Source organism: Vanessa cardui, chromosome Z (genome assembly GCF_905220365.1).
Source record: "Vanessa cardui chromosome Z, ilVanCard2.1, whole genome shotgun sequence".
Lineage (NCBI taxonomy): Eukaryota > Metazoa > Arthropoda > Insecta > Lepidoptera > Nymphalidae > Vanessa > Vanessa cardui.
In genome coordinates this window covers 9,903,683-9,926,768 of record NC_061154.1, presented here as the reverse complement: position 1 = coordinate 9,926,768, position 23,086 = coordinate 9,903,683, and the positions used below count along the sequence as shown (strand labels likewise).

At 31.7% G+C, this 23,086-nt stretch overlaps 1 protein-coding gene across 2 annotated transcripts; it reads left to right on the top strand.

Moving 5' to 3' along the window:
- The first annotated feature begins 408 nt into the window (after window positions 1–408).
- LOC124542966 (MAGUK p55 subfamily member 7) lies at window positions 409–18,508 on the top strand. 2 transcript variants are annotated; one of them, XM_047120929.1, is made up of 11 exons: window positions 409–781; window positions 958–1,232; window positions 1,325–1,456; window positions 1,800–1,829; window positions 2,338–2,505; window positions 2,987–3,183; window positions 3,332–3,447; window positions 4,134–4,451; window positions 13,743–13,913; window positions 15,181–15,353; window positions 15,433–18,508. In XM_047120929.1, the coding sequence occupies exons 1-11, from the start codon at window positions 751–753 to the stop codon at window positions 15,607–15,609; spliced, it is 1,788 nt and encodes a 595-aa protein (XP_046976885.1). In that variant the 5' UTR covers window positions 409–750; the 3' UTR covers window positions 15,610–18,508. The 2 variants fall into 2 exon arrangements, with proteins under 2 accessions (XP_046976885.1, XP_046976886.1); XM_047120930.1 differs by lacking the exon at window positions 1,800–1,829.
- Window positions 18,509–23,086: the final 4,578 nt, after the last annotated feature.

The following is a 23,086-nucleotide window of genomic DNA, read 5'->3' as shown; positions in this document are numbered from 1 at the left end:
TTTCATTCGAGGCCTATCATACCTACCACATGTAGTTTAAATTGTTTTGTCCTCGATCCTTACAGATTTTACGTAGATTTAAACTGTTTGTATGACTATCATTGATTTATTTAATATAAGAATAAGTATTAACTGAAATAATAAAAAAGTATCATTTAAAAAAAGGCGCTCTAGTATATGAAATGCGTAACACTTCGTATTTAGTACCCTTAAAAATAAGATGATATATATACTTTCAAAAGTATTTAAAATATTTGAATACGTTAAAACAATATTTGTTAAAACAATACCATAACAAATATATTTGTTAATAAATTTTGAAGTTGATTCATAGATGGCGTTGTAAAATCTGCAGTCTATGTCAATCTTGTAGATACTAAGGGTATGTCATATATAATAGCATGGAATAAGGGAGGTTTCACAGCTCACTGTCTTAATTTCTGTCAACGGCTAGCGCACTTTTTTTACCTATTACTGTCAAATCATTCACTTGTTCACAAAATGCACAATATTATGTTTAAAAACACACTGTTTAATTTTATTAAAACGTTGAAACTTGTAAATTTTACATTCTAAATGAAGTATAGTTTTATTTTACTTAGGTGTAAGTAAACGACAATAAAATTAAAGCAACCTATCCAAGGGTGTACCATAAAGTGGTTTATTATATAAGTGATAATAAATATTTAACAAAATGGTTTAGGAGAAGTTTGATTCGCAGTTAATCAGCGTCTTTGATGTTATGTGAATATGGATAATTCAACAGACAATTGGGACCCTGGTATGTTGATTAAGAATCTATACAATATACATTTCTATTAAGTAACGACTTTAATCACCAAACTTATTTTAACACGTGTAAATATTTACAGTTTTTTATTAAAAAAAAATGTAATTATTCAAATACCTAGTTGATAAATTTTGTTTTAAATAACTGATCATATTTTTGTATTTTAGCTCTTACTCGTCTCTTATCTTCACTTAAAGAAGTTCAGTCAGATGGAGAAGATGTAGCTTTCTTAAGTGAACTGCTGCAATCGAAGCAGTTACATGCACTTGTTCAAGTACATAATAAAATTGTAGCAGCACAATGTAAAGATGATAAATTTTATCCATTGCTCTCTAATGCAATGCAAGTAACTCTGGAGGTGTTAGAAATGTTTGGCGAGGTGGTGATAAGTTCAAATGAATATAAAGAACTGTTGAAATTACTGCAGAAGCCACATTTCCAGGTAACTTTACTCATTTAATTGAAATGAATGAAAAATATTTATAAAATAAATTTACTAAATATTAAAATATTTCTTATAATTTTAATGCATAGGCAATACTCTGTACACATGATGCAGTGGCCCAAAAAGATTATTATCCTCACTTACCAGACATACCTGCTGACGCTGATGATGAAGAGGAAACAGTAAAAATTGTTCAACTTGTTAAAAGTGATGAACCACTGGTATGTGTTTTTTTATTTAGCTTGACAAAAAATTGAAACAGCCATGAACTGTATTTATAGGTACATCTTCATTTAGAAATAGCAGCTATATAATAATAAAATATTCATAGCATATATGGATTATAAATTTAGGCCTTTATATAAGTAAATTATATATACATATCACATAACTGATTGCTTCCACCTGTATTCCTTTATCTCAATATATAAAAAAGGATATTATTATCACTTGAAAGATAAAAATGGTTAAATGTGTATACACATATGAAAACTGTTAGGTTACAAATTATTGATATTGGTATTTTGGAAGTATGTATTGAAGTTATTAATTTTTTATTAAAAGGGTGGTGCTCAGAGTGCAGAGCCAATAGTGGTAAGTCCAGAAGCTGAATATTATTACTAAACAATGTGCTTTCATTTGTTGTATTGTTTTTTTATGTTATATGATTTTTTCTCTTAATTCATATTAATTTTATTGACTTGTAGTATCTATATTTAAGACACTAGCAATTATGATTGACTAGTCAAAACCTATTCTCAACTCTTTTTATTATTTATATCATTCACCTTATGAAACAATTTTTACTAGCTGCTATCTCTAGATGTTTTTGTAATAAGTAGTGCGAAATTGTTATCTGTATATCCCTATTTTTTTTGGGTCCTGTATGTACCAAATTTATTTTATTGTGATTTTGAAGTAAATTAAAAACATAGTATGAAAACAAAAAAATGTTTACCACCAATTATACAATGAAATGTTAAACATTGTCTTTTTTTTTAGCTTAAAAATTACAAAGCCTAAGTGATACCACCATTTAAGTTTTTTTTTTAATATTATGCATTACTTTATGTAATAAAATGGCCTGCATAATTATTTCCAGGGTGCTACTATAAAAACCGATGAAGAAACTGGAAAAATTGTTATAGCCAGAGTCATGCATGGAGGTGCTGCTGATCGTTCTGGCCTTATTCATGCGGGTGATGAAGTTATAGAAGTTAATGGAATAAGTGTTGAGAATAAGTCACCAGCGGATGTCCTTTCTATCTTGGTAAGATCCAATGTAAGAAACATAGACAATGTTTTGGCTTCATATGATTGTACCATAAAGTTAATGGTGCTTCTCTTTTTACTGGGAGATTGTTTATTTGAAATATGTTTACTGTTGTTCTACCTGTTAAGTCTTTGTTAAGGCTGTTTTTATTGTTTTAATTTTATTATACGTATATATTAAATTTTCTGTTGTTCTGTGTCAGGGATGTACTGGATTGAGCTCATGGCTACTGTTTATAAGATTATTTATCATCTGTAAATATAACTGTAACTTCTTTTGTTAAATACTTATATAAGCAATGGGCTTGTTTTTTCATCTGATGGAAAGTGACTACCAAAACTTATGGATATTTGCAACACAATTTATGTGTCTATAATACATATAAATATATATGCACTTGTTTATTTATTCACTAATATTTTAGTAGATTGTATTCTCTATCTAAATGATAAATAATATAAGTTTGATTGGCATGCAGCAAAGCTCTGAGGGGACAATAACTTTCAAGTTAGTACCGTCCTTTGGCAAAGGTGGATCAAGAGAAAGTAAAGTGAGAGTACGAGCTCTATTCCATTACAATTCTGCTGAAGATCCGTACATCCCATGCAAAGAAGCTGGTCTTAATTTTAAGAAAGGTGACATCCTGCATATTGTCTCTCAAGATGATGCCTATTGGTAAGTTAAAAGATATATTTATATAAAAATATATTATACTATAATGTGTTATATCAAATTATAACAATATCTACACTATAAATAGTGCATCGTTGTTAGTGTATTTTGTGATATAATGATTATTGATTAGAATATTTTATGATTCAAGGTGGCAGGCTCGCCGTGAAGGTGATAGAGTCATGAGGGCGGGACTAATACCTTCAAGGGCGCTTCAAGAGGGGCGTATTATACACGAACGTCAAACCGATCCACAAACATTAGATGGTATTTATTCGTTACTATTTGCCTCTGACATGCATTATTTAGTCATAAGTTTTCTACCTGGTAATTTATGTTGATTGTTCTAGAACATAAATTATTATTTATGCACTTAGAATGCTTAGTCAAAACAATTCTATACACATATATGTACATCATTACCTTTTTTTCATTCTTTTGATTAAACTTTTGCATTGCAGCCTATCAATCTCCTCATTATGGCTGCTTTCTAAGAATTTAACAGTTTGTAATAAGTTTTATGAATTATTAAAATTAATATTATCTAACCATAATCTTAAACATATATTTTAATGGTGCGATAGTTCTTTATTATCACAAACCTAATTGCACATGGGCTGAAGCCAATGCTTCATCTAGTTACTGTATTAAAAAAAAATGACATTTACCAATTATATTCCATCAATTGAGTCATCCTGTCATAGTACAGTATCCTTTCACTCATGAATAAAAATCACTCATGTTATAAAAAAAATTGCGTTTATTAGTTATAATAGGAGCTTGACACTTTACCCTATGATGCATTGGAAAAATGCAGCACTAATATTATCATAGTAAATTTAATAAGATTTTTATTTATAAGACGATGATAATATAAAATTTTCTTTGGTGTTTTCATAATAAATGTAAATAAGTATTAAAGTAAATTTCATATAATTTATGATCTCTTAAAGGTAAGGCCGCGCTGTGCAGTCCATCAGCGGCAAATTCAGACTGTGGACCGAAAACTCCCTGTTCACCTACACCTAACGCCACCGCCCTATTGCCCTGCAAGTCAACGCCAAAAGTTAAAAAAATCATATACGATATAAAGGAAAATGATGATTTCGATCGGGAAATGATTCCGACGTATGAAGAGGTCGCAAGGTTATATCCAAGACCGGGCCTCATTAGACCGATCGTGTTGGTCGGTGCTCCGGGCGTCGGTCGCAACGAGTTGCGAAGGAGGCTGGTGGCGACCGACCCAGAGAAATACGTCACACCAGTACCTTGTAAGTATTATTTGCGGCGGCATTTTGCGAATTATTTTTATTATGGCATAAAATCATTCTCTACGTACGTTGCTATTAAAATATTTTATCAACAAAATATTATGAATGAGTATAATATCGATATACGTAACACTATATTATATCTATATGAATACTAACAATTAAGCAGCGAATGTAACATTGTCAATGAATAATAATTTCTGAAGAATACAATAAAAATAATACACATCAAAGTGTTTTAAAATGACATATAAATAGAAGACAATCTTTTTAATTTTTGTTACTTGTAGAAAATTAATTCATCATCAGTGATTTTTTAAAAACTACAAATATGCAAACATAACCTTAAAAAGTAATGTAAATTATTGTATATTTTGTTTTTAAAATTTTATCATATCATGTGTTTCGCATTGCCAGTAACTTATATTGTTATTTTGCTAGCAAATTTATTCTGCATTGGACGAACTGAGATGTACTTTGTCAATTCTGACGGTTGATGTGGCGATTTGTTATTCATATATACTTTATTTATATGCCTTCATATACATGGTAGCCTGCGAAACGGTTATACGTAGGCTTTATTTAAAGAAATAACAGTCTTGAGGCCGAAGGGTGATGCCATCCAATATTAAAATGTTTATTTTTTGGTGGTTTATGTTCGCTATGCAATTACCTTGCAATGCTTTGCGGAGTGAATGTTGTTGCTTTTACTTTGTTGTAATAGTAAATAGTATGGAACTCCATGGAAGCTCCATTTAAAGTTGAGAGGCAGAAGTTTTTTTAAAAATAAAGATTAAGTTTTTAGCATGTGTTGTTTTTAGTAGTAGGAGATAAAATTTATGTTTAATCATTTAATCGCCTACCAAAGGATTCATTTAAAAAATAATATAATTTAGGTCGGGGTAAAATTTATTTCATTCCTTTAATGTTAAAAAAACATTAATATTAATGACTATATATCAAATATAATATTATTAAAAAAAAAGAGTATTCGTGACGTATACAATTTTTTGCGCGTTTTTAAAAATGTTTTGGCTAGCGTGTGTAAAAAAAGGTTATTATATTCTATTTGTTCCAAGAATGGCTCGATTTCAATACTTTTCAATAGCGAGACACAAATTAAAACTCGATACGTTACGTTTTGCGCTGTTAATTCATGTTGAAACCAAATATCGTTTCTTAACTTGTGGTAATGTCACGGAATGAAATATGTCGAACTATGTCGACTTTGAAATAAAAAAATCGATATTTTAATGGTTAGCCAGTCAAAGAGAGGTTCAACTTTGAAATTCAAATTTTTGGAACGATAACGAGCTAATCAGTTAAACGCGCAAACGCAGCGCCGCGCACGCCGTCGCCCTGGCTTTCACTTGAGCATTCGTCATCATAAAGAACCCAAAATTTCCGTTGACCCCGTACTGTATTATTTCCTCTGGGAAGTAAAAAAATAAAGTATTGCGAATATGACCTGGAATCTGTATTTTCAAACTTCAATAACTTTTAACTAAGTATACGAAGGAAATTTAAAAAACAGATAATAATAGAACCAATAAAAAATTAAAATTTGGTAACTTTTATCCGTCAACCCCTTAAACTATGAAATGGAAGTTTGTATGAGAATTGATAGAAATTTGATATTTGATCTTTGTAAAAATTATGAATATAAAAAAATAATGTAACTCATTATAAATAACACAATCAAAAATCTTAATTGACATATGCAACTGTTCATATGCGATACATATTGGAAACTTCCAATCTGTGTTGCTTATACTACCATTATTCACAAATTTCAAAGGCCAAATGGATAACGCTCACAGATATGGGATGGGTCATCTATGTAGGATACGCACATGTGTATCGTGTATCGGTATTTCTTGTGCCCACAGACCACACGTTAGCAGATCCTTCTTAATCAATCAATTATTGACATATCAGTTATTATTTAATGTCATGTTCGATTGCCTTTAGTTTGTTTGGTTAGCAGATTTAATCAAATTTAAGTAGGTTGATAAGTAAGTCAATAATATCAGCGGGTAAACAGATTTTGTTTTTATCAACAAATATCAAACTTAATGAAAATCCACCTCGAATTCATTATAATATTTGTCCATTCTCCAAAATAAACGTGATCCAAAGATTTATTATACTTTTCACCTCGATTAACAACACTTTTTATTTTTTATTACTTACATGACTTGCAGCCTGATTTTATTTATTGCAAGCCAACTTTGTATGCTGATTTTCCTCCAAATAAATTAATGGATTGTTTTTCTTGCAAATTACCAATATATTACCTTATCAATATTATCAATATTAATAAATATCATATTTTATTCTTATTTAATTTAACCGATTATACGCTAGACTACATCAAAAAACATATATTTTAATTTAAGCTAGTAGCTTAAAATATAAGTATACAGTATATTGCGAAAGTGAGTGTGTTTATGTTATGCTCCGTGATTGATCTATTTTACCGACATTCAATTGCATTATAAAAACGAAATGAAACGTATATATGAATTTAATATGTACTTGCATGGATCACGCACCTGCAGCTTATAGCGTTGCCATTCTGATACGTTGTTAATAGATTGATTACCGTGCTGACGTCTTCACGAAGGGGCGTCTGCCAGTGATCTATTAAATTGTGATGAAGCTTTAATGTCACTTATGATCCTTCGAGAATGCTCATCTAAATTTCCTGCAATATGGTATATTGCCGTAAAGAACACTAAGATGTATTTTTATGTTTTCGAATAAAATAGGTTTCTTATCAACTAAAGTACAGGAAGTAAGATATTTAGAAAAAATGTTTTTGGGATTTATAACCTTTTGAAAATGTGGTGCATTATTATTACCACCAATTAATTATTTTAAAAAGCTCACTCGTATACTCAGGCTCATAATAAATCCGTATATTATTATCATTTATATTTTCTTGATTCTTAATTTAATTAATTCATAACTAACGTTGGTAAAATCTTAATAAATGCGTTCAAAGAAAGTACTAGAAATTTGTAAGTATTAAAAATGCCTACAGAAAAGTAGTGTGTGAGTAGAAGAAAAAAGCGCGATGTCATACCATACATATCTTTTAAGAAACATGAATTGTAACAATTTTTTATCTATTATAGATTAATAAAAACGTATAGATTACACGCGAAAATAAAATCTAGATATAAAAGTATCAGTTATGTCCTTGGCTTTTTTTTACTGTCGATTAAAAATGAATGAGTATTGTAAGTGTAGTAAGTGGGTAGCCCGATGAATTAAAATTTAATTTAATTTTATGACAAATCTTGTCTATGTATTTTCGTAGTTACATGTTATATAACTCAGCACTACGACCTCAACTTGCGAGAAACAACTGTAAACCTCGATCAATATGGTACTGTTACTTAGTTAACTGAATAAATTTTTTTTTTTTTTCAAAACTTACAACTGACTTCAAAAAATTTATGATTTGTTTTATCTGAATCCTGTAATTTTTAAATGTTTTCGCTTGTCTTTTAAACGCTTTATTAAATTGACTCATTAAACATCTACTGTTTGTTGTCGGGTAACAGATTAACATGTTTATGCTTGTTCATTATACTGATGATAAGTCACAACTTCTACTAAAACCGTGTATTTTTGTAGTGACAAAACCTGGCATAATCTCCGGCGAATTAATTTTTATTGCGCTTTCACTTATCACACCTGGACGTTTCAATATGAATGTTGTAGGTCGGGTTATATATGAATAAATAATATAATTCTTATAGCACCATTTGATTATTCTTATTATCGTCGATAGCATTAGTGTTTATTTAGTTATTGTAATATTTAGGAAACGAATAGTTCTTTTTTAAGTCTATTCATTAAAACTTATTCGGTGAAGGTATTCGGTCTTTATATTAGAGATGGATAATAACATGACGTATACCTTTCAAAGTGAGGATAAGCGCAGGTCTTGGTGTAGCAGATATTGAGTTGTCAAATTGGGCAATGTGTAAATACAGCACTATATGACCGTAATTCACGACGATATTAACAAGAAAAGAGAACCTCCCTTTTGATTTTTTGACATATTCAGAAAGATATAAGTAGTTCTTGTGTCTGTAATTATTTAAATATCAATACGAGTAATGTCAATTACCAACATTTGTCCAAGTTTTGACATACATAAAATGTGTGTGTATAAACTATAAGTATGAAAGTGGTATGAACAGTCGAAATAAAAAATGAACCAGCATTACTGAATCTTTTTTTCACATGTTACTATGGATTACAAAACAAAGAGTATAACTGTAAGGGTTTCTAACGAAGGTCATTGCAGTACCTCGCTATTACTTTCGAGATTAGTTGAATGAGTTATTGTGTCAAACTCTCAATAATACTTTTAACCCTTCGAACTCCTTAAATTTTTGCCCTTTTAGAAATAATCCATTTTTTAATTAATATTACTAATCCAATCGTCGCCGTTCTATTTGCCTCATCCAAGCCAGTCTGTCTGGTTCCTCATGACTGGACAAATTAATCCAACCTGGGTATTTATATTTATCTTGAAGATTTCCCCCATATCTGGTCTTCTCTTCACCGGTAGGCGCCGCTAACGTTATTTCATTACGCCTGAAATTAAGGTGTACGGACACACTTTTCTTCAAACGAATATTGTCGGTGAGGGACTGCGGACGAACTTTTTCACGGCGAGTGACTTTTTGTCACGATGTGTGACATCGTTTTGCATATAATTCGGGACTCTAATATGATTTTCAGGTGTCGATATTATCAGATCTATATCCTCCAAGGCAAAGGACGTCTTAAGGTCCATATACGAGCGGACATAAGTTCGGTTGATTGTTAGCATGATCTTCTGCAATCAGGACATGAAGAAGTTGGACAGCTTCAATCTATAAACTGCATCATAATTCGTTTATTATCGGTAGAGATCATGGTTAATGTGACACCCCCAGCGACAAACGGATGCCTGCCACACCTCTGACCTCGTAGACTAGGCAGATGCAAAGGCTTTGCGGCTTCAATGAGCAGAGAGGCTTCATTTCTTTTCTTTTCTAATGATTGCTGATGATGATGATTTGATTTGAAGAGGACGAGTAGGACGCACAGTTACTCGCGTATAGTGCCACAGGGAATGATTTCGAAGTAGAGGCCGATAGTGACGTAATTTAGCTGTCAAAAAAGACCATAGGTGGTAATCTACAACACAGTCATCATAACAAGTTGGATATTCTCGAGTGTAGCATCCGAAATAAGAAAAATAATTGCATAGTGAAACCATCTTTGCTAGGTTTACGTTACATTTTAGGCTGTTAACAGTTTTGTCGACGTTCAAAACGCCAAATCCATAGAGAATATCATTGATTAATGAAGCTTCAACGTCAAAAATCATGTCAATATGCTGTCAAATTATGTTTATTTGACATTTCTCTTGTTATGGTGGAATCAGAATATGTGTGTGTGTGCGTCTAAATCAATTTTACTCTCATTAGATAAATAAGACGCGTTTGGTCTTTTAAAAAACTTCTATTCATTATTTACTCGATGCCAAATAAAGTACTAAATTAGTCTCATTTTAGACATGTTTTCCACATGCACTATAATTTCAATAAGTACTCCGTTCACTTTAACAGTGGTTAAAATTTATACCGTCGCAGTTATGGGCTTCGTCCAGTACCTGTAATTATCACGGTGTCGTGAATTCACCTACAGTGGCGGCGCAAGATCGAATCTTAATGTGGGCAAGATACAGTTTGCGACGCCATTGATTTTTTACAGTTCTCTGATTCCAATGTTATGTTGTACTTTTTAAAATTTCAGGCGCGAGGCCCTTACTCCGCCACTGTTCACCTACCATCAATTGCAACGAAAACACTTAATCAGTAATTATTATATTCTGTTCTGGAATCTTTAAAAAATTAACATATACTAACCAAAATTATGTAAATAGTAATATGATACTACTATACTTTGATAATAAGAAACTGACAAACTTCATAATTTATATATTTTTCAAATTATGACCAACGCAAATCCGAAACCTTATCCAAAAGTACTAAAGACAATAACAACATTTCATTGATTGACCGATAAAGCGATAGATGGCGTTTGCATGTTTTTGCATTTTCATCGATGCGATTCTAATGAATTCACACCCGATATCTCTGGTGTTTGTTGTCAAAGAATTGTTTATTCTGCAGATTTCAGATGATATTGCAAGGCTACCATGTTATTGTAATAATTAAGCAGAACAGTGGAATTATCTGTTCACTTTTGAAAATCTAGAAAATAATTAACCTTTGGGATTGAACAGTATGTCAAGTCACTTTCCAAACAAAAAAAATATTTTAGAGTTACGATGCCACAGTTTCATATATTCAAGTAAAGGTAGAACTTATAATTCTTGTCTGTTTGATTCGGAGTAGAACAAACAAAAACAAAGGAAACCGCTTAAAGACATTCAGATCCCTGTATTATTCCGAGAGTTACATTTCATTTTGTATCCAGTCAATGATGGCAATATATTGTCTAAAGACGTGTTCATTTAAACTAGAGAACTTACTAAATTACTCAATAAAATTATTATTTTTGGCCAAAGTGTTCAATGATAAAATCTTGGTCTTCCAGAGAAAATAATCTCACTCTTTTATATAAGACAGATGTCTTCTCGGACTGTAGGGCTTTGAAATTTCAGTTCGACCAGACTTAGGATTAACGTCGGAGTTTTAATATTTCATAATACATATTTAAATGCGCCTAACTTGAGTAATTCTTTGTAATGGTTTTAAGGCAAGATCACTACGAAAAAATGTGCCAGCAAAAAAAAATTACAAAAATCCCATGTTCCATATTTAAGACTTTGTCGTTTCCAATAACTATTATCAACAAATTCCAAGGGCAGGGAAAATGGGGGTGATATGTTAATAATATGTATTAAGTAATGTTTACGTATAAACAGGAAAAACTCTTGTAACTTGGCCATAGAAACTTATATTTATTTTGTCATAGTTCCAATAAAAGCAACGATAAAAATTCATAATTAATTAATTTTGATGTTTATGAGCCTAGAAGTTTCGTCCATTTGCAATAGATTTTGGAAGCTTTCGACCTTTGCTCTTTGACATCGTTCAATATCACCTTGCGTGTTTACGTTGCGTGCAGTTTGCATTACCGAATAGCGCATGCTTGTTGCGCCGTAGGCGGTCTAGACAAGGGCTATGAAAGGGATAGCCGATAAGTATTGATTAATGTCCTCGAAATGAACTACGACGCAATATACGCTATGAGATTAATTATTATGATTGCTTAAACTTTTAACTACAATATAATAAAATATTTTACATAATAAAACTCTTATGCAAATTGTAATTTATGAAATGGATAAATAAAAATGTGTCTCTCATAAGGTTTACTTTTCGACTAAAATAGGGTTTTATTTTTAGGATGCTGGTACGCCACCCGTTTTTAAATCTCTTAGACGAGACGCCTAACTTTTCTATCGTTGAAAATGTTCGAATATGGTAGAATAATTTGTAAGAATTTACAGTTTGATAGTTAGAAAAGTGGTGACGCATTGACGAATTTACAAAAAATATTTTCCTTCAGTCATAACTTATTAATATAAGCCTAAATAGCGATTTGTTTCTTTCTAACATCAGAAATGACGAAGTCCATCCAATTTTTCATCCTCATCGGACCCCCTTTGAAAAGACCTGTAATAGTGATCTTATTTTCCAAAAGGACCTATCGACTTAAGTAGTGCGTATAAATATAGTCATTTTAAAATATATTTAAATAGATGCATATATTTCAAACAATCATGAAACATCGAGTGTTTCTTTATTATCATAGCTTGTTCTGTAGCTTCGTCCGGGTCATGTCAGCTACGCATGCTCTTATCTAGAGTAAATAGGAAGTCTTCCAGCATGCAGGTGCGAAAGAGACTGAAATACATGCACCGTGCAGATATTGATTTGTCTGTCGCTTGGACACGACATGTATAAAGTATGAATGTTATATATGGTCGTGGGTGTCAAATATGAGCTGTTGCTTTTAATTTAAATATTTACTTCTTCTAATTTTGATAAATTAAATAAGTAGTTATTTAAATATTGCTAAACTAGCGGCCCACGGTTCGCACGAGTGGACATGATTTTTTTTTAAATATTTATTTTACTTATACTATAGTACTTAAACCTTCCTAATGAATCCTAGACTATAAGTGAAAACCGCATGAAAATCCGTTCAATAGTTTTAGAGTTTATAGCGAACATATAGACAGACAGACGCAGTCAGGAGACTTTGTTTTATAATATGTATGATTATCCTTATTCTCGCGTGTATATAACACCTTAATGTATGCGGATTATACAATACGTATTTGTCTGAGCAATTAGGTAAAATGTAATATTTTTCAAAAAAATGCGAAGAGATAAAACGATTCCATGCTTCTCCAGTAAACATTTAAAACGACATTTTACTTAAACCAAATAGTATACATATACGATATTAACATACTGTGATAGTCTCTCCTCTCAACTTTAGGTGAAAAAGTGGTGGTAATTAAAGAAACTGCTTACTTCCTACTTTCCTCATGTGAAATATTAAATTATTATATTACACTCAACGATTTAATGTATAGGAAATTTTGTTGCATCATAATTTGGAAGCATGAAACGGATACTCTAATTATTTATTCATCAAATCGGCCTCAAGACTGTTTTATTCATATTTCCTTATGATTTTGGGTTATGGCCAAACATTATGCACAGTTCAAGCAAACATAAAATTATTTAATTATTAATTGATATGAATTATAACGTTGAAAACAACATCAACAACTTAAACAACAATAAATATTCTGTAATAAAAAAATATAATATTTTGTATCGCCTGTTTTATATGCATGAACTGTATTTTTGATCAGTGAATCGAATAATAAATCTAACGTATACATCAGAAGTTCAACAATACATACATACATAAATTTTGCATTATTAATATGACCCTTGACATTGAGCGTAGTTGGTCTTGAAAATCAAGAAATCTATAAATCATTCACGCATCCTGACTGCGCACCTGACGTGGCTTTCGTGCATAGGACCTTCTTGGATTCAATTCATTTGCGCATGCGCTAGGCAACCTGGGACAACTCGTTTTTAATATTCCCAGGGGCCAGGGCTCAGTTTTAGTTCAGTTCTCTATCAGTTCGGTCTTGTGTTTTGTTGTATTTTTTTTATTTATTTATTATTATGGTTTAATAACATAACAAACTTTACAACTCAGATACATCACGTGCTCAAAAACCCAGTGAACAGAATGGAAAAGAATACGTTTTTGTTACGCGTGAAAAAATGGAACAAGACATTTCGGAAGGGAAGTTCATAGAGCATGGGGAATACAAAGGAAACCTGTATGGAACATCAGCAGAAAGTGTGGAAACTATAGTGAACTCAGGTGAGGTTTGGAACATTTTTGTATATATTATTTTGATGTATACCTATGCTATTTTGAATTATATTTTATTAATATTATTAAATTGCAATTAAATCTGGGCGACAAACAATTTTCACTTTACATAAAAATCAGTATCCCACTTTTTAGATACTGGCAGTAATCATCTGAATCCCCTGAAAATTTTAAGCCCCTGCGAAGTGCATCGCGATAATAATCAATATTGCAATTTAACGATTATCAAAGTTGCGCATGCTTGTCAGACTAATTTCATGTACTTCGCCACACCTCAGACAGGGGATTTTAAATGGCGCATTGACGGTGCACAATGCACATGCGCTTTGTGAATGACGCAGTGTTCCTGCACATGCGCTTTGGGTGACTGCGTTTGAGAATATGCGTTTTGCGTTTGACTACGAATTTGCGTTGTCGCACATACTCTTAAATTACACTGCGTCAATGCACATGCGCCCTTATTATTGACGATGCGCCTAATGTCAACAGATGTTTTCGCAAAAACGTTTACTATGACATATTTAAGAAACAAAAAAAATTGAAGTAGATAATTGCGTTTATAGGTTGTTATTGTTTTTTTTGTTCACATTCAGTGTACATACATACGTATATATGTATATACACATATGTATGTACCTGTAAGTAACGTTACGTATATATATAAACATATACGTTTGAAAGGCAATAACTATACTAAGCGACATAGTGTAATAATAATACAATTACAATTTGTATAAAAAGGTGTTTACTATTACATAAACCTCGATTTGTAAATAATATTCAAAAAAAAAAAAAAATAATTTACAAAACAAGAAAACAGACTCTTAATCTGATTCACTTTATTATTAAAATTTAATCTGAGATCGACGTTTTCTTGTAAATTAATAGTGTTATAGACTTAACCACTCTAAATTGTTTCACATTGAATATTTAATTTCAAGAAAAAAATGCATGTCAGTGAGTTATATTATTGTCCACTGAATTCCATAACTTTAAAATTTCTTTTTTTTGTCGCTTGTTAAACTGAAGATTGGAAATATGAGGTATATTATATAACAATATATAAGCGGCAATATAACTCGTCAGAACGGAACATCAGTCGCTTAGAATGGGATTTGTAAATCATTTTACTTATAATCGTTTCTTAGTAATTGCCTTTGAAGCGTCGCTTAGTTATAAATAGACATATTGATTTGTTGCATCTTACTTCTTAGCGGAATTAACATTTTGATAACAACTGTCAATTATATTTTAGGACGTGTATGTGTTCTGAGTCCTCACTGGCAAGCCTTAAAGATGCTGCGAACCCCGAGACTTCGGCCGTACATTATATTTATAAAACCACCATCGCTAAAGACACTTTCCGAAACCAGGACAGCTGCCAATGCGCGCTCGACATTTGACAAGGAGTGCTCGAGAGCTTTTACAGTTAGTGTCTATACATGCTTCGACTTCAAGTACTCTTGAGTTTAGTACGTATTCATTGAAATACATCTCCTTTTCACAGGAAGAGGAGTTCGCAGATATCATAAGGTCGTCTAATCGTATAAATTTTCTGTATGGCTACATGTTTGACGAAGAGATAGTAAACGAAGATCTAGCTACCGCACTGACGCAGCTTCTCAAAATGGCCTGGCGGGTGCAGTCCGAGCCGCTCTGGGTCCCGGCGGCTTGGGTGCAGTAAGATGTATCCGGTTGTAATGTTAGTTTAAGTTAGTTCAATTCTAGTCAAATTTTTGTTCGGTTAGGATTTTTAGAATAATTTTGTTAATGTTTGTTAATTATTTATAGACCTTTCAGTATTTTTTTTTATTGTAACTCGCTGGCAAAAATTTTAATCGGTCTTCATATTTTTGAGTTCTTTCGTTTTTTTCATTTATTTTGTCCTTTTGATGTAAAAATGTATATACTTGTGTTTTTCAGTATTCAATTTATGTGCCCTTGTAGGTATATAGATATATTTATTTATAAAAAATATTAATCGTCCTATGTGTGCGTAATCACTAAACCCAGGAAAACTCCAAATGCTTTAGACCCGTAACTGTAATCTGCGTGATTTTAGATGTGTTCCTTTGATAAATAATCATTGATATGTTAATTTGGATCGAGGCGATTGTAAAATGTTAAAAAACGTAACTAACGTTATAACAGCACCACCTGAAAGCCAGCGACGGAGTATTACATTAAATTATATTATATTATAGGAATATCCGAGCTGTTTACTGCAAACGCTACACGTGGAGCATTGAGCGTATAGCGCGCAAGAAACTTAATAAAATGCAAACTTAATCATCCTCATTACTCATGAATCACCAAACCATATTCACCCATTAGTTATCTTTCTAAGTATGTCTTCCTTGCCGTGCTATACAGCTCAATGGTTTATGTGTCGAAATGTTTAATCTCTTTAACTGAGTCACGAAATCTCTTCTAATTGTCTCCGGTACTTTATATATCGATGATTGGCTCACCGCGTTTCCTTCATTTTCATAAATCTTCATATATTTCATAGAATTAAGGATATATACAAATATTCATTAGGTAAAGTATTGGTAACGATGTTGTAGTATCGGTTTGCAATATTTATTAGCTTCTTTACTATTCGTATTATAATTATTATCAGTACTTAGAACTCGATACACGATGGTTCCAATACTCTTAGAACCCTTAGTTCTGATATCGTATGTTTTGCTTTCTAGTCACGATAACTGTACTCACGCGCGTTAGTACTTGTGATCTTCTGTTTGATTATTTATTTCAATAAATTGTTGTAAAGTAGAATGTCTTAATCAAAAGTAGTAAGTAATCTACGAGCCTCTCTCAAAAGCCATAAAGTGTACTAGAGCGCCTCTATTGAATCCTCTAGAGCGCGATTACGCGTCTTTAATAAAAATCTTATAATAATATATTTTGTATCGTAATTAGTATGTAAGCGTGTTAAAGGGTGATCGATATTCCCCGCACTCTCTATCGCTAAAGGCAAAGGAACTGTAGCTGTACATACATAGTTCGTACAAGAGTATTTTATCTTAGCGAGTAATGTATATTATAAGAATATTTCCGACATTTGCTTGAAAACGTAGTTCTTAGAATAGGGATTTATATCCAAGGATTCCACCTCTGCTGACATTTATTTAAATATTACAATTGATATTTAAATAAATGTAGCATCTGAGTGAGGTTAATGTTAATTTAATGAACTATAATGGGAAAGATAATTTGTATTTAAATGTCAGTTAAAAGTTTGGATTGTTTTTTTAAAATAGCAGCGTTAAAATTTCCCAATGGTGGGCTAAGTGCTCCTCTCAGTGGGAGTACATTTGTACCAGATTCTCATCCGTTACACGCAGGTACCCTCGCGACATTTTTCTAATTGGGCCATTTTGGCTCTCCTCAAATAAAATAAAACCCTTATTGGAATTCAGTATCCAATTGGAATTTGTATGATTACCACCCTTTTGAAACAATGGATTGAGAAGTTAATGGAGTCAATAAACATGTAATAATACTCGATAAATACTAAATAAAAAAAATACAAACAGCTCTATCATCAGTAAGAGAATAGAGAAAGTTGCGAAAACTAAACAAATCAGAATTATGGGCAAACTAAATAAAAACTAATTATGCACAATAAGCACCCTAACTTTAACGGAACGAAATTATTGTGTCACAACATTTTAATTTTCAAATAATAAGTGATTACAAAATATATAAATAACATTAAATTTGTCAGTTTTTAATAAATTCTCTTTAAATATATAGGATAACTTTATTATATAATAGGAAACAATCTCATTAGAGTTGCTTCTTCTTTAATATTTCATTGAAATCTATTTGGATTGTTTAATTAAATATTGAGTAAAATTGGCTTATTTAGAACATGTAACAATAAATTATCTCTACACTTTTCCATATCTTCGTTTGACACAGACTCTAATAAGAGTAGATCTATAGTTCTGACTATGACAAGTTGACGGAAAGCGTAACTGCCTTTGATAAGAACTTTACCACGACTTTACAGCTGTCGCTTAGACGTGCCATGTTTGGATTTCTTAAAATTATTGAACACTAATTCCTTTATAAATTTTTGATAGAAGCAATTGTAAAATTTTAGCAACTAACGTTATAACAGCACCACCTGAAAGCCAGCGACGGAGTATTACATTAAATTATATTATATTATAGGAATATCCGAGCTGTTTACTGCAAACGCTACACGTGGAGCATTGAGCGTATAGCGCGCAGGAAACTTAACACAATGCAAACTTCATCATCCTCATTACTCATGAATCACCAAACCACATTCACCCATTAGTTATCTCTTTAGTATGTCTTCCTTGCTGTGCTATACAGCTCAATAAACCACGTGACATATTTTTTGGTACATTTTCTTTACCTGAATCACAAATACTCTTCCGCTTAGTGAGACCTTATTGATATCCTCGTTAGACATAGTCAGGAGTTAATTGGTTATGTATTATCTGTTTTGGTTCAATTGTATTCTATAACTTTTGCGCTATGCATTAGCTCCATTCGTTCGTGTATCTTAGTTCTTCCAATTAACTCTAGAGTCAGGATTTTTTTAAAAAAAGTTTAATGTATCTTTGTTCGTAATATTCGGTGATTTTTCTATTCGAATGGTACTTCCATATTTAAATCTCTTATTACGGTAAAATATTTTAAATATTTGAAAAACAAAAGAACGTTGATTATTACAATACAATCTCTGAGGCTAACTGATGAAATAGTAGATTTTATATAAAATTTAAAAAATAAAAAAAATGAATAGACGGTAATAATTAAAAAATAAAATAATAAAAACAATTACGTTATTAGTATGTATAATCAAATCGTAACTTCCATAATTAGTATATCCCTAGGGAATACTTACTTGTAATTTTAACAATTTAATTTTAACTTGCTGGACTATTGCTATAGAAATAGACTATAAGTTTATATAGATTAGCTGATATTATGTCCTATACTCAATTTGATTATATTTGTATTAAATACATTACGGTTATAATCTACATTTCCGTAGTTACAATTTCGATTTTTATTGCAATAATTTAACGTAATGTACTTAACATATTTTTATTCAACCATTGATTTATTAGTCCCCTTCAGTTTTAAAACCTATAGGACTACCTTGCAAGACAATACATAGTAATAAATTAAAGTGCATTTAAATGGTTTTGTGACACATAAAAAAATGAATATTAACGCCAAAGATGCATGGTTAAACTTTTTAATATACACGACCTCTTTTCATAAAACCTATTTTTATTGTTCATACAAGGCCTACAATTTTTTTATAACGTAGATTTTCAATGAAATTTAATTATTATCAGATATATATCCTCTCTCTTTTCAGATAGATTTAGATGTTTTTCAATGCGATCTCATGTAATAGAATAATGTGATAGATTTAAAAATATATTATATGAAATAAGTTCTTTTCGTATTCATAATCGTATAAACATAATTGATATTAAGACATATTTTAAAGTAAGTTTTATTGACAGCGACATATATCAGATTAGTATTAGTAACTGGGTGTTACAATGTGGAAAAAATAGTATATGAATACTCAAATATGACGTTAAAACATTATACAATAAATTGTAGTTATTAGGTTAGTTAAGAGCACATCAGATTTCACTTGTATTTTTTATATATTCGATTGTTTTATCGAAACTGTCAACGAATGCTCCAGAGTGTTTCGATGTCCTGTGATGCATTTCGTTAAACGACAGCTTTTGTTATTCTCGTAAGTTCATAACGGCTTCTTAATAACATATTTCTTATTAATACACATTTTTAATTTTTGCCTCGGTATTTATCTACTCTTTTGTTTTTCATAATTACCTTTCTCAATGTATCTTATAAGTTTGAATAATGTCACGTGTTAGGTCAAGTTTTTTCCAACGGTCATAACTTTGTATATTAATACGTTAAGGGACGGATACTAATAATTAGAATCTATTTACGAATATAATACGTCAAACGCCTGTAGGGTTTGTATCGCATCGTGTAGTCAGTAAATGTTCGATGTATCTGTAATATTTTTAAACGAAAATATTGATTCGTCGACACCTCGCCTCAAATGAGTCTCTCGTAGTTCGTACATAATAGTAGAGATAGATACTATTACCTTCCTGTTCGTCTTAAATATGTACATTGTTATAATCTTTAAATTGTGTTTTCTTGCCTTTCCTTTCCTTGTTTCAGTTAATTACCTCGTTAAATAAACATTTGTACACTTAATCTAAGATCTTCCATTCTTTGGATTTTAGATTCTTTGGTTACATTTTCAAAAGTTACGTTAGTCTGGCGTAGTCACTAATTATAATCCTTCCACTTCGCTCTTCCCATCATGCGGTACTTATTAACGCGTAGGTACTGTTTTCTTACAATAATTTAATCTTGTGGAACGACAGATAATAAATGGCGATTTTTGTAGAAAACGTATAACAAAAAGCAAAAAAAAAATACCTAGTAATAAAGTCGTACTAACCCGTTAATGGACACCGTCGTAGAGTAAGTGTTCGTCTCGGTTTTAGAATAATATTTTCGCGGCGCGATCGGTAAATATGAAAGCGCCGGCTTCTCAGACAGTCACAATATATCCGTTATTACTCGTAGTCTCCAGTGTTACTCGAGTGGGAATATAATAATGTAGGTATATATGTATGTAGGCATATAGATTAGGTGTATTGCTAACATAGAGGTCTGACGGAAGGCAGCGCTTCAGTATGTGACCCGACATACTGGAGCATGTCTAACAGTTATCTTTATCTATTTCCGTTTTAGGTTCGAAATTTGAATTTTAAATTTTCACGACTCTAATATGACGTATTAGCTTGGTACACATTTTGATAGACAAATTTAGTAAGATTAGAAAATTGTTTTTCCCAGCAAACCGTTATATTAAGTACTCTTTGTCAAGTATTTTTTCGCTCTTATTTTGAGTTTTTTTCGTAAGATTTAAAATTTGCCTTTCATCCATTTTTATTAAAATTTATTCACATCTTTGTCAATGCGTTTGCGGGAACAAACGATTTAAAAGAACTCGCAAATAATCGTTGCGCTATATGGGATATTTGAGATATATTTGTAGAGTGTAGTTAAAAATAATATATATTTATTATTTTCAATATGAAATAGAAAAGTATTATTGAAAATTTAAAGGCTTTTTTAATAATGATATTGATATAGAAGTTCAATCCACGAAGACGCGCTCCACTATTTTTCGCGAGAGGAAAGCGCGGATTGCGGTTATTTCGGCCGAGCCTGGCCTTTAGCCTCGATCATGGTTTTGTGTAGTCGGGTTTAAGTCACGCTGTCGTAGATCTTGTCATCAGGATACTTGCTCTTCTTATATAATTTGAAACTATATTTAGATTGAAGATTTAAATATTTTTAAAATGTCTAGGAAAGGGATTTTTTCTTAAAATGTACGTTTCCTCTAACTATGAGCACACTTTGAAATTTTACTTAAGTTATTCCCTTAGTTAAGTAGAATCTATATTTTAACAAATATTGATATTGGTTTCCATTTTCACTGTATGAGGCAGAAAAAAAATCAGCATAACCGATAAGCAGCACTGGTCGTAGCGGTGTTTGATAGCACTGTGTGTAGTGAGCACAAGTACTAAATCTGTAGGTTAATATTTATGAATTTAGTAGATTCACAATAGTAAATTAATATTTTTATATCGTTTATTAGACACATCACTATCCTGTCACAAAATGTCATAATATTTAGGTTTAGAGCATTTTACCCTTTGACTAGAGTATCTTGTTGATTTAACGTAGTGTTACGTGTGCTTGATAAATACTCTATGAATAGTAATAGTCACACACAATAACTTGCTTTGTAGAGATTGGAAAAAGTAATGTGGTGCGTCATTATGGATTTTACTGTATATAATATTTTTTAAATATTTGCTTTCCATTTTGGTAGAATAATTTTAATCTTTTCATATTCGTCAAAGTTAAGCATCCTCACAGTAGGGTGGCGTAGACTAGCTGTAAGGGCCACGGGAACGCACCGTTGGTACGTACCGTGCGCGAAGTGATAACAAATATAAAATTAGCGTATAAGGCGTTTCGTGTAACCTTAGCTTCTACGACCGACGAGTGTAGCCTCGAAATCACCGACAAATATACTAAATCGTTAAGTGAATCGGATATTTAATAATTTAATTCGCTTTTTGTCATCCGTGCTCAACACATCGTGCCTTTGCTGACAGATAACGTTAAGACAAACTCACACCAATTCCGCTACGTCGCCGACGCCTAATGAGCCAGGCCGTCGGCCAACGATCGCTGCTGCCGGGATCACCTCGTGCTGTCGTGCTTTCATCTCGCAGACTCCGATTCCACGTTTATCGTTACTTAGCGGTGCTGGTGTGTTTTGTGTCTTATTTTGAAATACCTAGCAAAAATATATGAAAGATATTCTAGTAGATATGTATATCGGTAGGTTAAGACGCCGAAGTTATCATTACGAAGCGCTATCACGTCGAAGAACGCCGTCGTTGCTTAAGTGTCGATGTAGTTCGAAAGTTCAGAGACGCTCTCGTATTTATAATAGAGGTAAGGCAATTATTCTCATTATTATTAATTTATTAACTGACTTTGACAAAGTTTTATCAAGCGAGTAGGAAGTTCGTATTCCGAATATATCTATCGATTCTGAGCCATCGTGTATCAGTTAAATACTATATATTAAATTATATTCAAAGGTAGGCTTATAACTGAATCTATTGTCTTGCAACTTGTTTATCACTTAGCATCTGTTGACTATCGCATAGGTTCTTACGGCATTTACTTTAAACGTAGATTGAGTGACTAGTTATTGTGTATTTTTATATAGACTATTAAAATTTCAACTTCATCTTTAGCTTAAAGTTTGCTTCAGTTGACTTTCTCTATGTGAAAGGTGGAAATAAACTGTAGCGGCGGATATTATATGCGGTGAAGGATGCGATGGATATTTAAATTTATATCTATCACATACGACTAATATGAATAAATTTGTAAAACAAATTCTCTTGAATCTCTTATGTTATTCGGTATTGAGAACTTCGATTTTGTACTAGGTTTGACCTTCATACAAATTAATATAAGGGATCTCATTCCTTTTGGAATTCCCA